The 19280-nt window shown below is 43.9% G+C and overlaps 1 protein-coding gene across 2 annotated transcripts in view; it reads right to left on the bottom strand.

Annotated features, from left to right (window-relative positions):
* Positions 1-733: 733 nt before the first annotated feature.
* LOC310922195 (hsp90 co-chaperone Cdc37-like 1) overlaps positions 734-19280 on the bottom strand; it is a 62392-nt gene continuing 43845 nt past the window's right edge. The window contains exons 2-7 of one of the 2 annotated variants that reach the window (XM_083882618.1): positions 10596-10877; positions 5657-5750; positions 4204-4319; positions 3796-3918; positions 2708-2866; positions 734-1917 (exon numbers count right to left, since the gene is read on the bottom strand). In XM_083882618.1, coding sequence (XP_083738744.1) covers positions 1819-1917; positions 2708-2866; positions 3796-3918; positions 4204-4319; positions 5657-5750; positions 10596-10877 — 873 coding nt within the window. In that variant the 3' untranslated portion in view covers positions 734-1818. Of the gene's footprint in view, positions 1918-1942; positions 2867-3795; positions 3919-4203; positions 4320-5656; positions 5751-10595; positions 10878-19280 lie in introns of those variants that run through there. The other variant, XM_083882617.1, reaches the window with a different exon arrangement.

Here is a 19280-nt window from a genome sequence, read left to right as displayed (position 1 = left end):
AGGAGACAGTTTCTCCATGAACTTCTCCAGAGTGACTCCACTCTCACAAGCAGCAGCCATACGGCACCTGCTGGAACTTGAACTCCTCCCACAGGCAGACAGTCCTCCCAAAACTGCTGCAATGTGAGTCTCTCTTTCCATGGGGTGCATGCCTCCAAGGACAGCCTGCTCCAGCTTGGAAGCAGGGGCCCCCTCTCTCCACTGGGTCTTCCACTGGACCACAGCCTCCTCCAGACATCCACCAGCTCCAGTGTGGGCACCTCCCCCACGGGCTGTGGACGGATCTCTGCATTCCCTGTGGACCCATGGGCTGCAGGCGGACAGCCTGCTTCACCATGGTCTTCACCACGTCCTGCAGAGGAATATTGGCTCTGGTGCCTGGAGCATCTTCTACCCCTCCTTCTCCACTGACCTTGGTGTTGCCATATTGTTTTCCCTCACATGTTCTCACCTCCTCCTCTTCTCTGACTAGGAGCAAAAATCTGTGACTTTGTTTTTATTTTCTTCTTAAATATGTCATCACAGAGGCATTACCAATCTGTCTCATTGGCTCAGTTTTGGCCAGCAGCATGTCCATCTTTAGAGCCATCAAGGATTGGCTCTGCTGGTCATGGTGGAAGCTTCTAGCGTCTTCCCACAGGAGCCAACTTTGTGGCCTCCCTGCTGTCAAAAAACAGGCTGTGCCAAACCAATACACACGTGAAGCAAACATTTATATTGACATTTGAGGTATAGACTCTCCCTTGAAATCGCTCAGCTACAGAGTACATGTTTATAGACAGAGTTGCTATAGAAGCAGTAAGTTTGAAAAGTTTGGTAGAAATATTGGATTGCAGAGGCTCTGACACCAGACTTGTTCTGGGAATACCATTTGTAAGTAAGATTCTGAAATGGAAGGCTTTTAAAGATCTTCCTATTTCTCAATACTTGGTAATTTCATAAAACATTTACTTAATAAAAAGAACTTTAGTTTAGCAGTGTATGAAATACCTGCCAAAACCTGACTTACAAGTGCTTGGCTCCTGACTGTAATCAAACTTTTTGTTGAAAGTAGTATCTCATTCCACCCACTGTGCCTGAAGGTCCCCTTTTGTTCTCTTTATTGAATGTTTTTCACTCCATTACAGATCTAGCTTTAAAAAAATAGTTTAAAAATTTAGTGAATTTAAACTAAAAAAGTCTTAAAAAAAAAAAGTTTCCCAGTGACCATACAACCCAAAGATCATATGTAAGCAATTGTTAGTTGGGGGGGACACCAAACAATGTTTTTATGAAAGCAAAATGCAACATTTAAATCCTCTTAGAAGTAGACAGCCAGTGTTTTCATTGATGCCATCCAGATCTGTAATACTGATGGCATATCAATTTATTGCTATTTATGTTAAAAGCAGATTTAAGAGCTATACCAGGAATATAGCAGAAGTATAATTGTGATTTCCAATATTCATAGAATAAGACATAGCCATATCTAACAACAATAGCAGTTTCTACTGGAAATCTATCACTTATTGTAAACATTGTATTTGTGCAATTTATTTTTCATAATTTAATTCCAAAATCATAAAAGGCAAATTTAGTAGCATAAAACACATCCAGTTTCATGTTTGGTAATGAGAACCTTTTTCATAGACAACCAAAAACCCAGCAGCATATTTTCAAACATTATTACAAGCATTTCTGGATTACTGTCCCTCCAAATACCCTCCATGCTCAAAACACCAAAAATAAAGTGCAATACCCATAAAAATGTGTGAAGAAAATAGCCATATTCTTTTCTTTGTAATAAAAAATGAGTACTTTGCCTCAGTCTTAACAGTGCTATACTGCATCCATCATTTTGGGTTCTTCATCTTTTTGTAGCATTGAATTTAAATTGCAGACACTTCTGTTTATGCAACCTTGCAGATCATTTGCATTCTGCAACAAATGAAGAATTGAAAGCTTAATCTCAATACATACATTTACAGAGAATCAAGTCAAGTTTTTTTGTCTGTGTTAGGATGAGAATTTTGTAATAAAATATAATTTCTTAAATAATACCCTAGACAGCATTATCATAATGTGACTATCAGAAGCTTCTTTAAATTTAGCTAGCATACTATGACCTTATTGTGCATTTTCTTAGGGTTCAGTTACCAGATCTTACCAAACAGGTACCTTGAGCAAATTTATTTCAAAGTACTTTAAATTGTGTCTCCTTCTCTAACATCCAGCTTTTAAAAGCTTTTAAAATTTTCTTTTCAGCCCAATATGTGATCATAACTAACACTGAAGCCAAACACCCCAGTGTTCCAAGATAAAGATAAAAACAAGGGCAAAATATCATAACACAGTGTAAATTTTCCTTAGATTTGATTACCTGCATATTTCCATTAATGAGATTAGTAATTTGCAGTTGAAAGCTCATTTCACCTCCTGTGATACAAAGTATATTTAATTCTAGTGCCTGAAGAGGTTAATGATGCAGTTTTCTATTTAGCACAATTTTTCAAGGGCACTGAACTAATGTATGCCTTTTGACACTAAATTGTGAGAGCTTTCAGAAACAATCTCTCTCCCATATTGTTAATAGTGCACACTAGAACTAACAGTGCTCCAAGTATAGAGACCTATTCCTAGATATCAAAAAGTACATCTTCTCAAGAGTGTAGCAAAAATTTGTTCCTAATAGAGTTTTTATATTCGGTTTTGGAAATAAAAAGTCTACCTGTGACAAAGACTCCAGTCCTTCTACAATACCAGTATAGACACTGGAATTCTCTACAGACATAGCTTGAAAGCTTTGAGACTGTGAACAGATTCTCACTCTTGATTTGAATGCTTCAAGCTCAGTTTTAAAAGCTTCCAAATAGCCTTCTTCCCCTGCCTGTAAAGAGAGGAGTGAAATATTTTTCATCTTAGCCAAATTTGCTTCTAGTTGTAAGCATACATACTGTTAAAAATAAGTCCTGCAGTAATGGATATTATACTCATTGAAAGATAATGGTTTAGACAAGGCAATAACAATATTGGCAGCAGTCAGCTTAAAAAGAAGATGCAGGTATGATTTTTTTTTGTTTGCTTTGTTTTAAAGAGAGACTGGCATTTAATAAGTATAGGAACAAAGTTATTCATCTATCTGAGAACATGCAAGAACAAAACAAATATAATTTTAACCCTTCCTTTATTCTACCTCAGAAGCCAATACCCTTAAGAGAAAAGGTACTCATGGCAGCACTCACTTCAAAAGCAAAGCATGAATCAGTGGGTGTCAGCTCAAGTCCTTAGGGCAGCATTAAGATCAGCAGTCTTGCATAACTTAATATAGAACCTGAATCAAGCTACATCTTCAGTCTTCACACATCTCTCCCTCTCTCAGCATTTCAGAGCTAACTATCACTGACTGAAGAGAAACAGACTACAAATTAGGCCCTGTCAGGAACTGCATAGAGAGGCATGAAGACAAACAAAATAGGACACTCAGTCCTTAGACACATTCATGTTACGGATAAGTAATATGACCCTCACACATTCACATTTACCAATGTAATTTAGATGGTGCTTCATTATTCCACACTCCTGTAGTTCCCACACTATGTTCTGCTTTCCCTCTGGCCTAACAAGAATTCATGGAACTTCCATTTTCAAGATCAGAATTACACAAAACATTAATCCTAAAATGAACTGCCAACAAAACAACACTTCCCTATAAGCTTGATTCAGTCAGTAACATTTAACCTCCAACCTCCCTCAGAACACTGATCCCTTGTAAGGGTATCAAGAGTTTTTCTCAGTGATATACAAATTCTGACTTACTTTGGCTTTTTGGAAGAATAGACGAAAACAGCCTCTTGGATCCACATTACCGCTTCTGGCCATTTCTATAATAAACTGCATCACAAGTGCTTGGTGTGCTATTTGTTCCATCAGAGCTCTTTTCTGAAGAGAAAGTACATAATTACAGAAAATATCTTTAAAAGTATAACTATCTAAAATTCAGCATCTTTGCATTTGATTCCTAAAGAGAAAAGAACTGATGCTGAGAGAAGCAGAGACTTAATTAGCTAGGACTAGGTCTAATATAGTAATGTGTTTTTGAGGCTTCCTTCATTATGGGAAGACACGGAGAAGAGTAATTAAATTGGCTGGCCAATCTGGACAGCTTTTTTGTAGTGTAAGTGGGAAACTGCATACTTTTAAGCACTTTAAAGTTCTTCCTAGTACCTGTTCAGCTTCTAGATGAAAACACCATAAGATGAGATATTTAGCTGTTTCTTCACATACAAGATATGGGTGATCAGACAAAAATCTTTGACTATCATCCCATCTGCCCAGCATGCCTAATTTAAAAAAAAAAAAAAAAAAAAAAAAAAAACCAAAAACAAAAACAAAAACAATAACATTAATTAATACATTCAATATTTCAATGATTTAATACAGTGAGGACATTATTAAAATTTACACACTACTACAATCTCCTTCACATTTCATTGATACCTCAGAAGAACTGCATACTAATCAAACTGAACTTAAATTTTTGTTGTTTTTAAAACACCACACAGTGCTGAAAGACCATTGCCAATCAGGTATCCTCAAACTGTAAAGATACAATAAGAATAAGACCTTAACAGTAGCAGTTAAGTATATTTATTATCTCTGGCAATGTTAAAAACAAGTTAATTGTAAATGGTTTTCACACACTGCAACAAAGTAGTATCCATGCATATTTGTTAAGAATTTGATAGCATGCCTAAGTTGATGAATTTACACTCAGTGATTTTGACAGAAAAGTTCTTGCAAGTAAGACAAATAAAAATGAAAGCATAATCATAATCTAAAATTATTATGCTTCTTACATGGTTTGCTAGGTTTTAGGAAACACAAAGCTATTTTTATAACCAAGTTCAAGCATTAAAGTCAAAACACGAGACTGAACTCAGTGGTTGAAAGTTAACTGGAAGACTGAATTGCAGTAAGTAGCATGAAACTACCTTAATAGAAAGAGCTGCAGGTTGAAAATCAGAATTCAAAATTTAAGCAGTGAGATCACCTTTTCCCCCCATTGTCCTTCACATGAGTTAATTGCCCTAAAATATATATTAGTGATATTTCACTGCTTGTCAGTACTAGATACAAAGTTTTACCCTTCTACCACTCATATTTATATATCTTTAAAATTAAAAGTGGTTGCATCTCTACATAGTCTTAACAGCTGTTTTGCAGATATTTGCCTTTTATCATTCATCCCCCTCATGGATTATGAGACAGTAAAACTCCACCTACTTATAGGAGGCAGGTACAGACAATCCCAGGTACTTTTACATGCAGGAATTGCATCTCTACTAATGCCCCTATAATTTCCCATGGAACAGCAGAAGAAGTTGCTAGAATTTAATTTTCACGACTTGTAATTTTTTTTCAGTTCTATATTGGCGCAAGAAGTTTTCATTGATCATAGGTACCAAAAGACTTTTGCGATTTAGTTTCCTTTACTTTGAAATGGTTATTTGTTACAATGCTACATCTCCTGTCCTGAGAAACAAGTCTAGATACTCTAATTGACAGATGTTTCATTTGTAAACACCCATTTTGAATAATAACAATAATAATAAATAAATAGACCTACACAAATTCTACAGGAGGTTAAACTGCAAAATGTTGGAAGCAACATACTTACCAAAGTATCTAATCTTTTGTTCATGCTTTTGTATAAATGATTTAGATAGATCTTCATCTTCATCTTCTTTTCTTTTATATTGACTAATAAAACTCTAAAGATGAGAAAAAAACAATCATAGAATCTCCACATTTACCTTTTTGAACTATAGGATTATTTTAATTCATTACTATCTGTAGTTGCATCTGTGGATGGCAGGGACAAGGAACTCTGCAGACCTGAGATATTCTAGAAACACGTGGTTTTATTACAAGGGTCGTGGGTAAAGAGGGCCTGCTTTCACCCACCAGCCTCGGCTGAAGCAAAGACCCAAAAGAGAAAGGGGAGAGAGAGGATAGAAGAGAGTTAAGGGGTAGAAACGGGGTAAGAGTAGGGGGAAGAGAGCAAGCAAGAGAGAAGGGGAAAAGAGGGCGGAAAGAGCATGGGGGAAAAGAGCAAGTGAGGGCCTTGTTATAATACATCTCTTTTTGTGTTGAATATTCTAGTTTACAGTGACCAACTTGTGCAAGATACAAAACCTACAAACTTTGCATGCAGCCTATAAGAACTACTATATTACCATGTCATTTTATATTCTAAACTCTAAAGATTGCTTTCTTATGCACTTGTTCCCTGATGCCTTGGCAGAGTGGAAAGGCTACATTCTTGAATCCTTTGGTTTTCCTGACCTTCAACCCATCTCCAGGTAATCACCGTTTTCCTGCCTCCCATGCCTACATCTCAAAGCTGGCTTTCATTTCTATTTCACTCACAGGTTTTACATCTGCAGTACTTCTTACCAGACAATCATATCCATAAGTCCTTCCTGAACCATCTTTCCCAACATCTATCTAAGGTACAATGTTCTAGTTTTAAGCATAGCCCAGCAAACACATATGTAGCCAACACAATGTACCTATGAAAATTATTTACCAAAACATAACTTGTCTAATTAATAATATGCCAAAAAATGACTTATCATACTCTTCTAAGCAATAATCAATCTCAAAGTTCTACACACTAGTAGGAACTTACTGATCTATAAATGATGAGAAACATCTGTACACTCTAGTCCCAAAGAAGCTAACTCAGTGGAATTATGAAAAACTATGCATTAATGATTCATATTCAAATTAAGAGCTGAAAACAAAACTGGAATTTACTATGAAGGCAGTTTGTGCTAAAATAATCTTTATTAAGAAATTCATGTTCTCAGAGGTCAATTGTGCATGTTTCAAATGTGAGAATTTGGCATAACAAAGAAGCAAATTTCATGTGTTAGTTTAGTATGGATGGTAAAAACTGACTTGTAAGATTGATCCCCAGATTGGCCAATTAAATACAGGTATACACCTCTGGGTCACACAGCCTTAAAAAATCGGGGAAGCCCAGGGACTTCCTTTTTCTTTTAACCTCGTAGGAAGTAAGAAGGCAGTCCCGGCTCTCTCCTTGTGAGGGGGAGGGCCGGTACTCCTGGTGACTCCCGGGCTGGGGGAGGGGATGAGCATATGCCCCGGCCCAGCCCACATCATTTTTTAGCAGCTGTAAAACACCCTGCCACTTCTCTTTGGGGGGGGGGGGGAAGCTGGATCGAGGCCTGGCCAGGCCCGCTGTTCCCCCTGCGGTGGAGGAGAGCCAGGCCTGGCCCTGGCCATGTGTCTGGGCTTCCCCAAACCCCAGCCGCCAGCGAGGGGGAAGAGAGGCTGCAGCCCCTGATAGCAGCTTGGAGCCCAACCAGGCTCTGCTTTTGCTGCCGGCCGAGCCAGACCCCCCCATGAGACTGAGGGAGTGGGCAGGAGCCATCTACATCCTTGGCTGTTGCGATCTCTGACTGCCTGAGCTGCTCCGCTGCTCCAATCTGATATCTCTCGTCGTGAGTTTCTCCCTCCCCCCCCATCAGCTCGGCCTTGAAGTCTGACCAGGGAAAAAAAGAGGACCTGGGAAAAATTTAACTCTTTTTTGGCACAGATGAAATTTTCAAAGCCCTAACTTTTTCCTTAGTGAAAGATGTGATATATGGTATAAAATAATTTGTGCTAGGGAATTAAATATTTCAGCCTTTGAGAAAGGAAAGCCAGTAACAGGGGAAGAAAGCTATTTGCACCAGAAAAGGAGGGACCATCAGGCACGGATAGACTGTCTCCAAGAAATGTGTATCCCAATGGATTTTCGTCTGACAACACCTCTGCGATATGTATCTGATATACAACCGAGGTCAGATAATATGCGTAGCTAAAAATGTGTATTCCCGAACCAAGTTCCAGTAAAAAGAATTAAATATGCATCCCTTCCTGGAAAATATTTTACAAGTATTCGTCCCTTCCTGGAAAATATTTTACAAGTATTCGTCCCTTCCTGGAAGACTTTTGTCAGACCGGCAGCGAGACATGAATATGCTAAAGAACCAAGAGCGACAAAAGGACAAGAAAAAAACTGTGTTCAGTGGAAAGACTGTATAAAATGGGACCCTGCAAAGACAGAACTCATGAACCATGGGGAATCAGTACTATACAGTCCGATTCGCTGTCTCACCTGGTGTTGACCCCAGGCTTGGCACTGTTTCATTTGTGGCTTTTCCAAAACTTATATTTTTAAATAATAAATTTCCTTTAATTATTAATTTGGCTACATCTTTTATAACAAAAGAGACGGCCAAATTTGAGACATGTAAAGGGACAATATGGAGATCTCAAAGTCAGTAAAGGAAGAGTGACCTCTTAGGTGGAAGAGATGACAAGTTGCCTTGGTTCTAAGCTGAAAAATCTCCTATGAGTTATGGTAACAGAATGTCATGGTTTGAAAGCAAAACTAGTGAGAGGCTCCAAGTCAGAAATGCAATTTAATAAGAAGAAAGGTAAAAAGGTAAAAATAAAATAAAATAAATGCAATAACACAAAGGACCACTGACAGAGTCAGAATACAACCTGAGCAGGATGGTGGAAGCAGTCCAGATGAGGTGGTCTTCCTGAAGCAGTGATCCTGTAGAAAGGTCTGGTAGCTCTGGTCCTCTGGGAATCCAGTAGGTAAGGGCTGCTTGCACTGTTCCAAATACCAGCTTATATCCAGGTGAGAATGCTTGGCTCCTCCTCCTGGGCAGAGCATCTCACAATGGGATGATGAGTTGTGAAGTGGGTCCTTGATGGCCCATTAAACAGAGATAACTCCTGGAGGGAGTTACCTGTGAGTCATGGTCAAGGCGTTAATGGGCCATTAACAGAAGACTGCCCAAAGGCAGGGGGCCTGGGAATAACACTGCCCCACTTGGTTTAACAGTTCATGAAGATGGTGATAGAATAAATACTTTGTGTACATCCTACACTGCAACCCAGGACACAGAATATAATATGAATATGCTGGAATAATCCTTTAAATCATGAACAATATGAATTAGGGAGATGATTTGTGGATTTTTGAGCAATGGTATCTGTGATTTACGGAGTGAATATTGAATTAGAAGTTGTGATTTGGTGATCCCATAAGAGGTTTGAACAGAGAGAGAGAGATGAGAAGCCCCCTGTGCCAGTGAAAGAAGTGAGAAGACATCTCTGTTCCCTGATGTTATAAACGAGGTAGCCAGATTAATAATCAAAAGCAAATTTTATTTCACTACAAAAAGCGATCTCGGAAAGCCACAATAAAAAGAGACAGCATCGAGCCCGGGGTCAATACTGGGTGAACTTTAGGTTAGGCCTCTATCGCACCGAACCTACCTGGTTCACAAATCCAGCTGCTGAGAGGTCGTTTTTTATACAGTTTATTTCCCCTAAGGCAGGGTTCTTTGTTCGCTTTTGCTCATTTTGCATAATTATGTGTCTTCTTTTCTGAGTTTGGCTTTCTGAAACTGTTTTCCGGGCAGGGACCAGAGCTTGATTCGATTTTACGAGTTTATGGGAATTCGGCGTTGGGATGCACACCCTTGATGACTTTGATTGTCTTATCACAGATGCATATCGGGTATCAATACCAGGGTGTAGTCCAACCCAGCCCTGGTAACGATCCATCTCTGACTGCAGCCACTCTTTTCTGTTGTAAATTCGTATTTTCCTCGGTGCAGCCCATACTTCACAATTGCAAATCAGTCTTCCCCAGTAGCCGCTTGTGAGTTTCCAATTATAGATTCGTTAATTTCTAAGCACAAATTACTTTATATATATATCATATATAACACCTAAGATGAAGAATCCTTTGCCTTTGAAGTTGCTTATCTTTAAAACGTGACACCCCAATATATATGTGAGTCTACGGCCCATATGTAGTCACAGGAAAGGCTACGTGATATGGGAGGTTTCACAACTGCAGAAGTTTCCTGGGTCGGCTGCTTTTGTATGAGTTAGAAGCTACAAACAGACTATTTCTCTTGTGGAAAGTTACCAAACAACAGGAGAGACTTCTCTCTCTCAAAGACTGAACGAAAGACTGTTTTATAAGTGGTACTGACCTAGAGTTCTGAGTTTTGCCTCTTTACGTTGTTTGTAGAAAATGAACAGTTTGTGGTGGGAGAAAGGGTTGGTTTAGAAATTTCATTTGTTTTTTGTCTTTCCTTATTTTCTTCTTCTTGGCATGTGTTAATAAATCTGTTTATCTTAAGTTGGGCCTGCTTTGCCTTTTTTCTCCCAAATCCTATCTCCCAGAGGTAAAAGAGAGTAGACAGTCAAACCACTACACTAAATTTGGCAAAACAGAAATTTGGCAAATCTGAAATCACTACACATATGAAAAACAATTGCTCATCCTTGGTTTTGGCAGCAGTTGCTAGAAGGGACAAATAAAATTTCTCATTCCCAATTAAAATGTCACACATATTTGTGAGATCAGTGCAACATATCCCCTTTAAAAGGAAAAAAAAGAAAAACATTCAACACATTACATTAAGCACTACACTAGATACAGAAAACACTCAAGATGAGAAATAAATTAAATATAAAAGGCGTATGAATGTGTTCATACACATATGACATACCTTATTAAATACCTCCTTACTAAAAGAATCTGTATTCCATAGATTCTGTCTTTCCCTCTCTATTAGGGCTTCTTCTTTTCTCCTCCATTCTTCTTCTCTTTGTCTTAGTTCTGAAGCTTCAGTCTGTGCTTTGGCATATTCCTGATCCATGGATTCTGAATTATGCAGTGCTAAACTACCAAGTTTCTGCTGGGCTTCTGCTAGATTCCATTTGGATTCTATGGAGCTCTTCACAAACTCTTCTTGTTTTTGACAGATTAATTCAATCCCTTGATCATAGGTCTGTGTGGTAAACAAAACATGCTGTTTAAGGAAGGAAAACTGATAGAATTCATGAACCATATAGAAACAGAAGTCTTTGGCTCCCAAATAGAACACTGAGATGGAAGGCATCTTAAAAGCAGTATTATATTCACACCTGACTAAACATAATGTTACCAGATGATAAACTGTCTACACCTGGTGAGCTAACACAGTGCTTATTCTACCAAAACCACTGGCCTATGGAATTGCACAGTGCCCATTGTGTAAGAAGGAGAACTGGAAGTTCACCAGCCCCAGTGCCCTGCCAACTCAGCCAGGTCAACTGGAACATTGGGATTCCCAACCACCAGGGATCACCAGAGAGACTCCCTGGACAGAAGAACACATGTGTAAAGGGGAGGAAAAATATGTTAATGATTTTGGGGAAATGATTATCATATGTATGTTTAGTCTGGGAAAATTAATAAATATATATGCAAAACACAGTATATAAACAGAAACTTTCCTGTACTCAGCATGCATGGCTTTGGGAGGAGCTATCCCCTCATGCATCTGGCCAAATAAAGAATACCTGCTTCTTAATGCTACACTGGCATTAAGGAGTTTTTGGTTATAATAATACTGTGTAGCTAGATGATTTTTAAAATAAACTTCTACTTCAAGCTTTCTAACCCTAGTCAAAAGATATTTATACAATCATGGATCAAGTATTGCTACCAGTAATACAATCTCCAGATGCATATCATAAAATTCTTTTGTAGATGAAAGGATTTTCCTCACTCTCCTCTGGTTATCCTTACTCTGCAAAATCAACAATTGTCAAAACAGCACAATACAAGACATACTTCTGAGAAGAAAGCATTTGCTTTATGTGGCAGGACGTGTCCTCCCCCTCTCTACCACAGATAGTTGGTGGAGATATGGAAGAGAGAACCTGGGTGAAAAGCCCAGCAAGTGGTCACCTCTGGCAGCAAAAGGGCTCCAGCCCCCAGCTAAGTATCAACATCTTAGTCTGGAGAGCAGAAGTGCGAAGAGATAAAAGAAAATAAATATTCCTGACTGAGACACACTGTTTTACAAACTATAAAAGACACATGAGCTATCACAAAGGCAGAAGCCATCTACACACACAACCTTGAAACTGTTCGAGACTTCCCCCTGGAGTTTGGACACAGATTCTGTGGTTACTTTCCTGGGGATTTAGGGAAAGGATCTCGATGTGTGCCCCACCAACAATTGGATGGTAAGATACGTTGAATCCTAAGCTATATTATTTCTTCGCTAGCTGTAAAATTAATAGGTACCTTTAATCCTGTGCTGTATATACCTACTAGTAGTTTCCCTTTTTGTCCTTATTCCTGTGTAGTATTAGTTTGTTTCAAGTCTTATGTCTTTTAGTTTTGTGTCTATTAAATAAATAATTAATTCTATAATAGACTGAATCAGCTATTATTAAAGAACTTGTGAATGAGAGTGGGTTTTGGGGTGCTGGCGGCCTCAGTAAAGCTACTGCCTGCTGCTGGAGGCCTGAGCAAAAGGTAGGGACTTATCTAAACCCCCACATCTATTCGTAACACTTTATGATGTCAAATCGTAACACTAGAATAACTATTACTACTTGACTTCCAGCATGGATTAATGCAGTGGTTCGGCTTTTCCAATGGGTGCAGCTCCGGCCAGCCCTGCCGCCACTACAACCAGGGGGCCACTTTGCCAGAGGCGTGGGCAAACCCGACCACGGTGCGGATAGTGCGCAGAATAGAAAGGCGGGACTCTCAGGGTGTGCAACCAAGGGGTGCGTGGTCCCCAAGGCAGCGCTCCGAGAGAGACGCTGACCTCGGAATGCCACGGCTCTTTATTGAGTGGGTTACAGGGGTGGGATTGCGTGGGACCAATCACAACCTTTTGCCAACGTATAATGAGGGAATGAACAAATTTTGAACCAATAATAAATAACTTGGGGAGGAGGAATACATGATGAGGGGGTGGGGAAGTTATATAACTTAAAGATTGACACTTAACAGAAAAGTGGTAAACAACTATTATGGGATAGGGTTACCAGGACAACCAAGGTTTTGGCGGGAAAGTCTGGGGGAAGGAGAGAAGGGGAGAAGGAGAGGGAAGGAGAGGCCATCTTAAATAATAGTAATAATTACAAAATTATAAAACACAACTTATAAAACCAAACTGGAGCAGTGAAAACCCAACTGGAATTGAATTTAAGCACCACCACATCTCCCCCTTTTTTATTTTTTTGAGATGGATTTTAGTAGTATCTGTTCGGGGGATAGATTTCCTGAAACTGTTCTTGTTCCGTGAGCCACCTCTCGTCATCAGTCTCCGGTGTAAAAGTCTTCTGGGTCAGGGTATTCCTCGTCTTCCCATGGCGGGAGTTGCTGCATCTCAATCTCTTCGACGGGAGGAACACTGGCCCAGACGTTGTTCACGCTGAGTGAAGAGGTGGCTGCAGTGATGGTCTTTTGAGTGGATCGTCGGATGATGCCAAACGCAATTCCAATGATGAGTAACAAAAACAAAATTAGGAGTAACAAAATAAATTAATTAACAAAAAGCCAGTGAGGAATGGGGAAGGAAGGAGCGGACCTCTCTTCCTCCGGACCAACGGGCTTCCTTTTTCTTCGCCAAGCTACATTTTTCACTTGATGATCTGACTCCTTGGAGGCCTTGGGAACATAAGGTTTCACCCACTTGGCCGGCACCCATTTAAGTCCGGTGGGTGTCGATACGCAGGCGTACCCACGTCCCCAAGTGATTAAATCGTGTGGACCTTCCATTCTCATGGTCTCCGAGTCCTTGACGAGAACTGGCGGTTTAGTCTCTAATTTTAAATTTGGGTTCCCTCCAAAGTGTCTAATTATTGGGGGATTCATAAATTCGAATGAACAATTTAGGAAATTAATTGTGTGCAAGGCCCTGGCTAATCGAATTTGGGGTGACTCCAATTTTAGAATTTGTCCCTGTTGATTGAGGACTCTTTTGATGTTTTGGTGTGTCCTCTCCACAATTGCTTGACCTGTCGGGGAGTAGGGGATGCCGGTCTTGTGTTCTACTCCCCATTGCTGGAGGAAGTTGCGGAACTCCTTGGAAACATAGCTTGGCCCGTTATCCGATTTGATGACCTTAGGGATGCCTAGGAAAGAGAAGGCTTGGAGGAGGTGTTTAATGACATCCCCTGCTTTCTCCCCTGTGTGGGCGGAGGCATAGACTGCTCCAGAAAAGGTGTCCACAGACACATGGACGTACTTCAGCCTCCCAAACTGAGAGACATGAGTAACGTCCATCTGCCATACCTCGTTGCTGCTCAGCCCTCGGGGGTTCACCCCGGCATGCAGGGTTGGGACTGCATGTCGCTGGCAGCTGGGACAGGTCGCCACAATGGCCTTGGCCTGATCTCGGGTCAGTTTGAATCCTCGGACCAGACCTGGCACATTCTGATGGAAGAGTTGGTGGCTGAGCTTCGCCTGCTGGAAAACGTCGGGCAGCGGGGCCTTCTCGACAGGGGCAGCAAGAGCATCAGCCCTCCTGTTTCCCTCCGCTATGAACCCCGGCAAATCCGTGTGCGACCTGGTGTGCATCACGTAAAACGGTTGCTCTCGGTGGGAGATTAGCCTTATCAGCTTCGAGAGCAACTTAAACAGAGCAATGTTAGTCACTTCTTGGAGAACTGAGTTCTCCGCTCTGGACACTACACCTGCAACGTAGCTCGAATCGGTTACCAAATTAAATGGTTCAGAGAACCTTTCGAAGGCCCTGACGACTGCGGCCAACTCAGCAATCTGAGGGGATCCTTCCACCTCAGCAACATCAGACTCCCACTGCTGAGTCTGAGGATCTTTCCAAGTCACCACTGACTTGTGGGACCCTCCGGACGCGTCTGTGAAAACTGTCAAGGCTTCGAGCGGTCTTTTGCTCTGAACACTCCTTAAATTTAATTTAAATTGAGCATCCGAATTAAAAATTTTGTGGGCAGGCCGATGGATTGAAATTTGACCAGTGTAACTGTCCAGGGCAAACTGAAGTGCTTCGTTCTCTTGAAGCAAGTGCTCTAACATTGCCTTTGAAATTTGGCCCGAATTCAACCGAATTGGTACGTGGATCACCTCAAAGTCGCAACCGGCCAGTTCTCTAATGCGGACTCTGGCCTTCCGGATTAGTTCAGCCATCAACTCCTGTGGGCGTGTCATCCTCTTGGACCTGTGGTGGCTGAGAAAGACCCATTCTATAATAAGAAGAGGATCTCTCCCGCCTCGGTCCTTCCGGGGTATGCTGGTCACCCCGTTGTCCCATTGGAATATCATTCCATGGAGGTGCGGCAGATTCCCTAGAATGACAAAGCGGAAAGGCAAATCAGCATGGCATCGATTTGCCTGTCTGGTGGACATCAACTCTTGAACCCTTTCCAGTGCTTTCCGTGCCTCCGGGGTGAGTGACCTAGGGGAACTCAGCCCCTCTCCCCCTTTCAATAAATTGAAAAGAGGTGCTAGGTCCTCGGTGGTAAGACCCAGCCAAGGCCTCACCCAGTTCAAAGCCCCACACAGCTGGTGCACATCCGCTAAGGTCTCAATTTTGGTTTGGATGGCCAATTTTTGCGGAACAATGGTCCGCTTATTAATTTCGAGGCCAAGATATTTCCATGGTGGCATCTTTTGAATTTTTGCTTCCTGCAACTCGAACCCTGCAGCAACCAGTGCAGACACTGTCAGGTCAAGCGCATGCGTCAACAGGTCGTCGCTGGGGGCGCACACGAGCACATCATCCATATAATGAAAGATGATGGCCTGGTGTGCAGCTGCACGCACGGGGGTCAGCAAGGAAGACACGTACCACTGGCAAATGGCGGGACTGTTCTTCATTTCTTGGGGAAGAACCCGCCAGTGATACCTCTTCCTCGGGGCCTCTCGGTTGATGTTAGGAACCGAGAACGCAAACCGCGGAGCATCGTCGGGGTGAAGAGGAATTTGAAAAAAGCAGTCTTTGATGTCAATTACTGCCAGATTATAATTTTGGGGCAACATGGCTGGGGAAGGCATCCCTGGTTGGAGAGAGCCCATGTCCTCGATGACTTCATTAATTTGTCTGAGGTCCTGGAGAAGCCTCCATCGGGTCTTGTCGGATTTCTGTATCACGAACACCGGGGTGTTCCAAGGAGAGGTGGTCTCCTCTATGTGACCCTTTCGGAGTTGCTCTTCCACGAGCTCATTCAGCGCCTTTAATTTTTCTTTAGAAAGCGGCCACTGCTCCACCCAAACTGGAGAATCTGTTTTCCAATTCAGTTTTTGGGTGGGGCGCCGTTCAGTGACCGCAGCCCAAAAATTTTGTGGAGGGTCAGGGAATTTAATTGTTGCCCCCCACTGGGCCAGGACATCTCTCCCCCACAGGGGTGCTTTGTAGTTTAAAACAAAGGGCTGGATGTTGGCCAATTGCCCATTGGACCCCTTAATTTGCACCATGTTTTTAGATTTTTTTGCCAATTGAAGTCCTCCAACACCCTCAACTTGCTCAACCACTGTTTGCAGTGGCCAACGTGACGGCCATAGGTGTTCCGGGATCACCGTTACGTCCGCCCCCGAGTCAAGGAGACCCTTAATGATGGTGGTCTCCTCGCCCACCCTTAATTTGCACACCTCCTCAGGTCTGTCACATGTAATGTTCATGACTGTGCTTATCTGGGGGTGGCAGGTCTTGCAGTCGCCCTCGGGACACACCCTTTCGGGGAGTGATGGTATTGCCTGGGCGACTATCTGTCCCTTTGACAGATAAATGGGTGGACTCGTGCAGCGAAGCCAGAGTTCAAACCACTCGGGATCCGCAGGAGTGGTTTGGGGAACAATCTCGATCTCCGGCGGGGTATGTTTACAATCCCCCACGACTACATATGTTGTGCCAATTTTGTGCCAGGTACCTCGATTTTTAGATACCGCCACGCGGTGCCACTCATCATCACGGATCCACAGGGCATCAGATAATTCAAGATGAAAGGGCACTCCTTCGCTTGTTGTCGTCAAGGACTTTCCTGCGAAAGGAACAGGCACATTCGGGTCAGGATCATCAGGTGAAAGACTCCTCAAAGGGGAGTTTCCTGTCTCGTCCGGTGAATTTCCCCCTGGACCTTGCAGAGAATTCCTCCGCTGTCCCTGGGAAGAAAAAGTCAAGTCCGTTAAAATACAATGTCCGGTGCAACTCAAATCAACATTCCCCATTCCCCCTCCCCCGGCTTGGGCCGCCCGATTGGGGTCGTAGCACTGGGCGGCTCCGCACTCCCTTATTCGTTTTTTTGTTGGGAGCTTCCTCCCCTTCCACCTCCTCCTCCCCCCTCTTTTTGTTTTTTGAACTCTTGGAATTCCTTTCTCAGGGGGCATGCTTGCCACCAGTGGCCTAGCTTCCCACATAAAGCGCAGGGTCTGTCTGCTGCGCCCTTTGACGGGTATCTCCCTTGTCTGGGTGTTTTATGTGTGACGGCCGCGTTGTCCTGTTGAGGGGTTGGATCCGCAGTCGCCGCAACGTTGATGGCTTTCTTCCGGTGTTCTTGTTTTTCAGGACGCCCCGGCGTCATCAGAGGGACTATCTCTGTGACGACCTCGACATAGTCCTGTAATGTCGGCTTGGGATTCCGTGGAAGGGTGAGCATGGCTTGTTTGCAGACTTGATTGGCGTGCTTGAACGCCAGCGACGTGACAAGCCTGTTCCTTGCCACTTCGTCCTCTTCCTGCTGTTCTATGGCTACCGTTAGCCTTTCCACAAACAGCAGGAAGTTTTCCTGAGGTCCCTGAAAAATATCTAAATAGGATTCCATGGGGCCGGAAGGCCGCATGGTGGAAAACGCTTTGACAGCAACCTTAGCAATCTGCGTTAACAACGGCTTGGGAAGTCCTGCGGCTTGCTTTTGAGGCGTTTCCCAATCACCCTCGCCCATGACACGTGACAGCGTTATTATGTTTCCCTCATTGTCCACAGCCGTGTCAGGGTCATTCGACCACCCTGGGAGGGCGTCCTGCAAGTGCCTTTTCCAGGTCGCAAACCAGAGCTGATACTCAGTTCTGGAATGCAAGCACCGGAAAAGGTACTTGATGTCATGTGGGACTACATCACTCCCGGTAATCTGGCCATCTAACAAGCCAAGGAAGTACGGACTCATGCGGCCGTACTCCTTGAGGGCCTTCATGAGTTCCCTGACCACGTTCTGGGACAATTGCTGCCAATTTGCCTCCTCATGCCCTCCCCTACCCCTCCTGTAGGTCACCGGAGCGAGAGAAGGGACATGGGGGTCATCACTTCCTGGATCCCACCCCTCCCCCTCCAAGCCCCAAGCATGGGAACCGGAAGAAGGGGCGTGGGAACCGGGAGGCAGTGGGCGGGACTTGGGCGTCACCGAGGGGAGTGGCTTGCGACGGGAGGGGGACGTGTCAGGGTCTGGGAAAGGCACGCCTTCGGAGGAGTGGTTTTGGGTGGAGACCTGGGAGGAGCGGCAGGTGGGGGGGCCATAGGGAGGGGTTTCAGGAGAGGGACGGCCTCGGGGAAGAGTGGAAGGGGACAGAAAAGGGTTGGTGGGAGAAAACTTGGGAGACTGGGAAGGGGAAGGGAACGGGGCCATGGCGGCGGCGGCGAGCGGCGCCTCCGGCAGTGGGATGGCGGGCAGGGTGGACCGCGCCACGCGGCCGCTGCCATTCCGCGCCTCTGCCGCGCGAGCGCCGTGTGCCTGTGCCTCTCCCGCGTGGCCGCCACGCGGCTCTCCCACGTGGCCGCCGCGCGCGCCTTCCGCATGGACGCCGCGTGCCTCTGCCACGTGGTCGCTATGCGGCTTTTCCGCATAGGCGCCACGTGCGCTTGCCACGCGGTCGCCATGCGGCTTTTCCGCATGAGCGCCGCGTGCGCTCGCCACGCGGTCGCCATGCGGCTCCGCGCGGGCACTTTGTGTGCATTCTCCTCCACTAACGCTGAACCGAACTCGGGGTTTGTTTAGGGAGGTTCGGGGAAGGGAAAATTCCTCGGGAGCGTGGCCAGGGCTCCGTCGGATGTCCCGGGCAGACTGCCTTGTCTGCCCCGGGCGGGGGGTTAGCGTCCTGAGGGGGCCAGGGCTGGCGGGCTGGGGTATGCCCGCTGCACCCCTGCGAATGCCGTGGCGGGGTGACGGGGAGCGGGACACAGAACGGGAACAACGGGGGAAAACAGGGCTTTCTCCAGGAGACTGCTCTTTCTGCACTTCTTTCATATTTTTTACGGCGGTCCGAATCTGTTGGGACCAGAATAGATATTTCGCCGCTTTTTTGTCTCCGGAGGCGGCTAAATCGGTAAGTTTTAAAACGACAGGCTGCCAAAATCGGAGCTCCGTCACAACCTCCAGCGTAGTCTTGGGGAAATGCAGAAAGAGCATGCGCACAAACCGCTTCAGCTCTCCTTCGG

This window comes from Zosterops lateralis (genome assembly GCF_965231275.1).
Source record: "Zosterops lateralis genome assembly, chromosome: W".
Lineage (NCBI taxonomy): Eukaryota > Metazoa > Chordata > Aves > Passeriformes > Zosteropidae > Zosterops > Zosterops lateralis.
Note: the sequence above shows the minus strand (reverse complement) of the source record. Positions and strands in the feature narration are given on the sequence as shown.